At 35.8% G+C, this 8,044-nt stretch overlaps 1 protein-coding gene across 1 annotated transcript in view; it reads left to right on the forward strand.

Moving 5' to 3' along the window:
• The window catches only part of LOC111438431 (E3 ubiquitin-protein ligase RNF170-like), a 10,421-nt gene extending 3,108 nt beyond the window's left edge, over nt 1–7,313 (forward strand). Inside the window, exons 3-6 of the mRNA XM_023076353.1 lie at nt 4,371–4,472; nt 4,761–4,812; nt 4,927–5,067; nt 7,125–7,313. Of these exons, the coding sequence (XP_022932121.1) occupies nt 4,371–4,472; nt 4,761–4,812; nt 4,927–5,039 (267 nt within the window). The 3' untranslated portion in view covers nt 5,040–5,067; nt 7,125–7,313. The remainder of the gene's footprint in view (nt 1–4,370; nt 4,473–4,760; nt 4,813–4,926; nt 5,068–7,124) is intronic.
• Nucleotides 7,314–8,044: the final 731 nt, after the last annotated feature.

Raw genomic sequence — 8,044 nt, forward strand, 5'->3', positions numbered from 1 at the left:
AAAAAAAAAAAAAAAAAAGAGAATAAGAAAAAGAAATGAATCACTCTAAAGAAAAGACCTCCAACCAAGCAAAATAAGACCTAATGGGTAATTTAAAAAGGTTTAACCATGGAGATCCACCCAGACATGTTGAACCTAATAAGGTCCCACACGTTTCCCTAAGATCTTTCAAGCCCTTCTAAAAGTTCTATTATATCTCTCCCCCCACAAACTCCACAAGATAGCACACTCCCCAACCCACCACAAAAAACACTCATATCACATGAAAATGAGGATGAATAAGGAACTCCCCAGTCATCTATTTGCAATCTCGATGCCTAGCCAAGCTAATGAAAACTTCTCAAAGAAACAACTCCAAACAATGTAGGCTAACTCACAACCTGAAAGGATACGATCAAGGTCCTCAGCTACCAGCCTACGATGGATGCAACACAACAACCCAGCTACATTGAGCAACCTCCTCAAAAGTTGATCGAATGTGGGGAACCTGCCTCACAAAAAAGCTTAACCTTATGATTTGTGGACTCACAAGAAGCTTAACCTGCCTCTCCACCGAATGGCATCCCCTAACCCGTTTTACTTGATACACATTTATGATTTGTGGCCTTCTCTTTACATTTGAAGGGCATGCCTCAAAATAGATCAAAGATATCACTTCAACACAGAAATTGTTAAAAAAAAAATTAAATATAATTTTAACTCCATCTAAAATAAGCCATTTAAGAACCAACCAAATGAGCCTAGCTCATTAACCTAATAACCTTGCAAATAATTTCACGAAAAATGATGTCATTTGTAGAAGGAACCCTCACATTTGAATTCAATGATATACCGTCATTGCTTTGTTGAAGCTGCAAAAGGAACCCTCACTACTTGAATGTTTTTCATCATGGTTTGTTGTAGCTGTTGCATTGAAAAGAAGTATTTCTGCATTTGGCTTGAAAAATAAGTGGTTTTATGTTGAAGATATGGATCTTAGGTTCGTCATTCCTCTTTCTTTGCTGCGAGTATTTTGGTTTGAGAAATCTTTGATGGAGCTAATGTATTGTCCTATTACGATTTTCTCCAAGGAAGAGATGGATGCGGTACTTCTTGAATTCAAAAGGGAAGATTTTATTTTGGTTGGCTTATTGAATGTGTAGTGTGGCTAATCATGGGTGGAAGAAAGGTGATTAGAGTGTCAGTTGGTTGTTTTAAGATGGCTCACCTTTTAGAATATATTGAAGGATTTTTTTTTTCCACAAAATATGAGATATCCATCTCAGATTCTCAGCCCAAGGCAAAGCATTTACCCCCAATCCCCTCATCCGACCATTTCTTTCCCCTATTCTTCATCATGGTAATCCCTCTATACCTCATAATTCTTATTGGAATCGAAAAGATAAAGATGTATTAGAATTATGTTGGGGTTTCTTCATGGTAATTTCCAGGTTGATGCACATGATGATTGGAACGAAATTAAGTTGCCTATTGTAATTCAGGTTGAGGCTACCTTTGTGCTCAACCCTTTTTGGGTTGATAAAGCTTTGTTTCAAATGGAGGATGGAAGAATTCGTGGGGACCTCAGTTCAAAAGGGAAATGGATGCACATTGGGATTTTCCATCTGAAATTTGAAGCTCGGGATCACGAGAAACCTAGCAAACCAGAATTTGGTGTAAGTGATGGCAGATGGATTAAAATTATGAACATGCCACTCCAAGAATTTGAGAACCTTCAAAGTGATTGGAGTGTATTTTGGGGGTTTGATTAGTGTTTCTTCTAAGACTCTAAACATGTTGGATTGTTGTTCTGCTTGCATAGAGGGGAAGAAGAACGCTTATGCATTCATTCCAACTTCAATTGAAATGGAGGACAAGAAATTGGGCACTTCGTTTCTAGGTTTGAGGATTTAATATCTATTGAACCTTTTTCGGTTGAGAATTTTTGTAAAAAGAATTTGGTCCATAGTGACTTTCAAATCCATTGGATGTTGAGCGTGTAAAAATGGTTGTAGAAGATGGAAAGTCCACTTGGTTTTGCCCTTTTTTTCTTTTGCCACCTTCCCCTTTTTTCTTTTGCCACCTTCCAAAAGTGGAAAATTGAAGTTGAAAATCAGTTTGCCTTTCAAATGCAGGAGGAGAGTACGACAAGTCAGAATTCAAAGTATTTTGTGTAGTTGAGGAAATTAGATTAATGAAGACAGTTTCCGGTATGGTAAGGCAAAATGGTATTGCTGAAAGGATGAACAGAACATTGAATGAGCGGGTGAGGAGTATGAGGATTCATTCTGGATTGCCAAGAACATTTTGGGTCGATGCTATAAATAGAGTAGTCTACTTGATCAATAGAGGGCCGTCAGTACCCTTGGAGTTTAAGTTGTCAGAAGAGGTATGGACAGGAAAAAAAACTCAAGTACTATCACTTGAGAACTTTTGGTTACACTATGTACATTCATGGTGATTCAGAGAAGAGAGATTGACACTGAGGTTGTGAAGTGCTGCTTCATAGGCTATAGTTCAGACATGTTCAGGTACAAGTTTTGGGATGACAAAAATAGAAAAAACCTGAGACATTGTGACGTATCTTTTGATTAAAATGTCTTGTACAAGGACAAAGAGAAGAAAGGTTCCGAGACAACGAAACAAGTGGGAGTTGAGGTTGAGTTGTAGAAATTCACGTAGTGATGCAGCAGATACTCGAGAAACTTCTGAGACCGTTGCTAAGGAACCAGAGGTGAAGCAAGTGACACCTGAGCAGGTGTTGAGAATATCCAAAAGTATCAGAGTAACAGACAGGTATTCACCTTCATTACACTATTTGAAGCTGATTGATGAAGGGAAACCAAAGTCATTTGATGAGGTCCTATAGTTTGGAGGATACAACCAAGTGGGAGCAAGCCATGGATGATGGGATGAGTTGGATGTCTAGGCTTCAGAATTGTGTTGTTCTTTTATCTATTGAAGCTGAGTACGTGGCAGTAACTGAAGCTGAAAAGGAGATGATATGGATGACAGACTATCTAAAAGAATTAGGCAAGAAGTAGTGTGAGAAGATCCTTTATACAGATAATCAGAGTGTCATACAGCTAGTGAAGAACTCGGTCTATCATTCAAAGACAAAACACATCAAAAGACGATACCATTTCACTCGCAGGATAGTGGAAGAAGGTGATATGTGTTTGAAGAAGATAGAGGGTGCAAAGAATCCAACAGACATGTTAATAAAATGTGTTGATGTTGGAAAATCGAGGTTGTGTAAAGCCTTAATTAGTCTAGTGCAGTGAAGATATTGATGGTCGTTTGAGAATGAAATTCTTGGTTCACGTGATCAGTCTCAAAGTGGGAGAATTGTTAGGTTATGGAATCTGGCTTATTTATAGCTTACTCAAAGGAAAAATATATATGGTAAATTACATATAAAGTAAATGGTCATATATAGTAAACAACTATGTCTGATATATAAAGGAAATTGAACCATATATATATATATGGTAAATCTCTAGCCAATATTCCTCATTGTATTTTCTCTCTCCTGTTTTTTGTGTTCATCTAGATTGAGTGTGTGTTGTTGTGTGATCCTAACAATAATAATAAATCTTAGGAAATGTATGCTTTATGTTAAGGAGTATTTCTTTCGATTTATGTACGGTTCATGTTTTGTTAAAGTGGAAAACCGTATGTGTTGATGATTTGGGTGTTCCATTTTTGTTTTACTGCATACTGGAATATCATCAAAGTATACATCCATGAATTTATTAAGATAGGGTGGTAAAACGTGGGTCATAAGTCTCATAAAGATACTTGGCGCATTTGATTACCCGAATGGTGTGACAAACGCGCATATGCCAACTTTCATCTTTTTATGGAGTAAGAAGTACTGGTACTGCACATGGACTTAAACTTGGTTGAATGTGTCCTTTATCGAGTTGTTCTTGAAGGATAGGATACTCTTTAGCACTCATCCTATAGTGTGGCAAATTGGCTAGAGTGGCTCTTGGATAAAAGAAATACTGAACTAATGGTTTTGATCAATTTAATCTTCGTTTTTACTAGGAAAAGTTCAATTTCTTTTAGTTAATAAATATCACAAAAATTCAAATCCCTTTTAGTCTGGATCTCAGGCCAGTGTCATTTGATAATAATTTTGTTTTTTCTTTTTTAATTAGACTTGTTTTCTCACAATTTTATATTTCTAGAGTCATCTGAATTCTTAACCAAATTGAAAAATCAAAACAAGCTTTTATCTACAATTTTTTTTTAGCTTTTAAAATTTGAGTTGAATTCTGAAAACATTTGTAAAAGGTAATTAACAAAACAGAGAAACTCGTTAGTGTTCATGAGCTTAATTTTCAGAAACTTTTATTTATTTATTATTTTTTCCTTCTCTACAGCGACTGCAGGACCTTCCTTTTCTCTTACGGAGATTGCTTCGGGAACTCCTCAATCCACAGAGATCTCTTCCTCTTGTCATTAGAGCACGTGTTTACACTGCAGTTAAGTGAATGACTCAACTTTCTTAACATTAACTATTGCTTAGAAATTATCATTTTCTAACTATTCTGTTTTTATTACCACAAAAATCTTGTTTGTGAGTTATTTTTGTATTCCCTGCTTTCATCTTGGCCCTTTCTGTTTCGTGGGCTTTTATTGTTATTATTATTCTTTCATGAAAAATTGCTTTCAATCAGTGTGAAAAGCAAGAGACTATTCTGGTGAATTGAATGTCAAGCAGCTGTAGTTGTTCCTGATTATAAATTGTAACTGCTGTAATTTGTTTACAGATGTTTCTAAGTGTAGTCTACACTGTGAGTCCCATCGATATCATACCCGAAGGTAAATCTTCTCCCCCCCATCGATAGTGAGTCTAGCCTATATCAAATGTCAGCATTTTAGTGTAATCATTGATTTCCTAATGGATTTCCTTTTGGCTTGAATGTTTATGTGCAGCATTACTAGGGTTATTTGGACTGATGGATGATGCCTTTATACTGCTCATCTGCTTCCTTTATGTTGCTGCTTTATACCGATCGGTACTCCATAATCGCCATGGAGGAACTTGAGTTGTCCTTGCAGCTTTGCCATAACTGTAAGAAAGTAGAGTAGCCATTTTTTTTGTTCTTTTATACACTTCGTTTCCATCCTGCTTAACTTGTAAGGCCAAACTTTTATTTGAATCTTTCTTGCATATGGAATTCACTTGTGTTGTGTTCATTTTGTGTTTGGGAATATGAAGCTTAAGAACCACAAAAATTGTGTTTTCAATTAATATTATATATACATATGTTCGTATCCTTTCTAAAAATAATGAGTTTTGTTCTGCTTTCTTTTTCGATCTTTTTGAATCTTGTGTGGAGTTCGTTATTTTTTAAATTTATAGTTTTAGATTTTAGTACAAAATTGAATTCAAATATAATATAATTTAGTACACTGTATAATCTTATTAATAGTATTTTCTAAATATATTAAGATTGACCTCTTGTCTAGAATCCAGAGCCTAGGAAACAGAAAAAAAATGGTCCTTCAATGCACGAGCTATCTTGTCTAGAATCCAAATCCCAGTAAATAGTAGTTGGTCCTTGAATGCACGTTAGGGCGTGATGCTCAGTTTTGCTCCTAGATTTTGCACTCATGAAGTAGAAAATTTGTCAGGAATTGTTTCCTTCAGTTTCCTAGAGGAATTCAGTCAATATGAACATCCTATGATCGTTAAGTACAATACGGATCCAAGGGATCTTTTAGGAGGCTCATAAAGAGCATAAGAGCTAGCTACCTTCTGGAACTTGAAAAAGTAGATGATTCAGGTTATGCTAGATGTCTAACCTTGTTTTATAACCCGTGATCAATAGTTTCAACAAATTTCCTTACGGAGACTGTGAAGGGACTTACCACTTAACTCCTTATCATGAACTCGTCCTGCGGGGGGGGTGAAGATCATTTATGGGCCACCCCTATATGTGTTCTATGATGGTGTAGGGATTAGTAGTCAAGTCAGTAGCTTCTATTATTGAACCTATCCGGTCTACATTCTTTAATAGTAGATTTTTAAGAGATTAGTCAGGGTTTGCTCTGAACACAATTGTGCCAGAAACACACCTTATATGGAAAGATCGATAGGATAATCTCCCTCACAAGCGCTCTAAACATAATTGTGCCACAAACACACCTCATATGGGTAACAAGTGCTCTGTACACAATTGTGCCACAAACACACCCCATATGAGAAGATCAATAGGATAATCTCCCTAACAAAGCTTGCACAAGAGAACTGAGCTAAGACTAAAGCGCTAGAGCTAGAACAGTTTCAAGTTGACCTAGGATAGTACGTTTTTAGTAAATCGAGCACCCTAAGGTTGTGAATGACAATTAGAGATTGAGACCCATGTGTACCTAAAGAATGGATTAGCTCGAGAAGTTAGTCTTAAACATCCTTGAAAAGAGACCAGATTCAAACTGCTTAAATGCCCCTAAGAACTTAGTAGACTTTCACGGCTTCAAAGGACCACCAAAGAAGCTTTCTAGGCTATAAGCAGGATGAACAGTGTCATTAGACTCTCCACTATTTTTTCCACTTCGATAGTAGTACTATTGAGTTAGGCATAGGCAAGTTAGGGTAGTGCGTGCCCTAACCTTGTGGAAGTGGCTAGGGATCTCCTAAACAAGGGCACTGTGTTATAATCCCGCACCTAAGAGGGGAGTGTGAGACTATGTAGGTTATCCTAGTAGTGGGGATCACATCCTCCAAACTTCGATGACTTTATGGTCCTATAGGAGGGTTTGCTAACTAACATTACATGGATGATGTTTAAACTAGAAAATACCATATTATCTCATCATAACTTAATGAGGTAACGCCTCAACCTAGATCGCTAGTTATTCACTGCGTAAGCAAAGCAAGCTACGTAAGTTAAATGACAGAAAGGTTAAAAAAAACATGTACCCTTGGGGGTAAGCTTTAGATCAGAAATGCTCGAAACTTCGAGACATCTCAAATGCTCAAATAGGAGTAAAGACTAGACCCAAACTTTATAGACCCTAGAGAAAAACTTGTGGAATACCTACTAGGATGAGAATGCAATGAGAGCATATAAGTTGATTCGTTACCAAGTCTTTTTTATATTCACTCATTTTCCTTTTTTTTTCTCAGGATTTGTAGGTTGCTGACCGAGGGGGGAAGCGTTCAAGAGCTATGCGATTGCAGAGAGGGTCGTTTTGAAGCAGTCGTCCATTTTTATATTTTGAGTCGTTTGTATTTCGTTTTGTAATTGTATCCCCAACCCATTTTTTTTATTTGTAATAAAATTGAACAAGATAGTCTTATAATTGAATTTTACTTTGATTTGGTGTTGTTTGTTGATCTTTAATTTGATTTTAATGGTATATTATTCTTATCTTTTATTTTCTTTATTTTTAGTCTTTGTGTTTTTAGTTACGGTTCGGATTTCGAAGTCTAAAAAATCGGGTCGAAATAAAGGCACAAAAATTATAATCTAATTTTCACTTTAGAGGAAGAATCGAACGGCTAAACTTTGAATATTTTAAGGTCAATTAAGTTTACCTGGGATTGATTTATTTTTGAGGGTGGTATATGTATTTTTAACAATTATTTTGATTATTCTAATGTAATTTAATATATAATCCATTTGAATCGGCCACCTCCTTGCTCATTCATGAGTATAGTGTGCTAGTTCTTTGGATTGATTTCTTAGTAGAACACTTCGGTTCTACCCAACCAATGCCTAACTATTGAAAAAAAAAAACTACCATGCAATGTTTTCCACAAAATTTGATGCTACAGTTGACTTTGGTTAAGACTGTATTGGACTATGGTTGTGCTAGGTGCACAATCACATCCTCGTAATATTCTTCAAGCGGTCGTTTAATTTAAGGTTTTGTTTACGATACCGGTAAAAAAAATCTATGCGAATAAAATGTTTAAGAATTAAATAGTGGTGATATTAGATAGGAGAGTCTTAACTATTTTCATTCAAAACTTTTTAAAATCACCAGAAATATTGAAATTTTTAAAAATTTAGCATTATTTTCAATTTTTTTTTTTTTTTTTTTT

The sequence above is a fragment of the Cucurbita moschata genome, unplaced genomic scaffold (assembly GCF_002738365.1).
Source record: "Cucurbita moschata cultivar Rifu unplaced genomic scaffold, Cmos_1.0 Cmo_Scf00074, whole genome shotgun sequence".
Classification (NCBI taxonomy): Eukaryota; Viridiplantae; Streptophyta; class Magnoliopsida; order Cucurbitales; family Cucurbitaceae; genus Cucurbita; species Cucurbita moschata.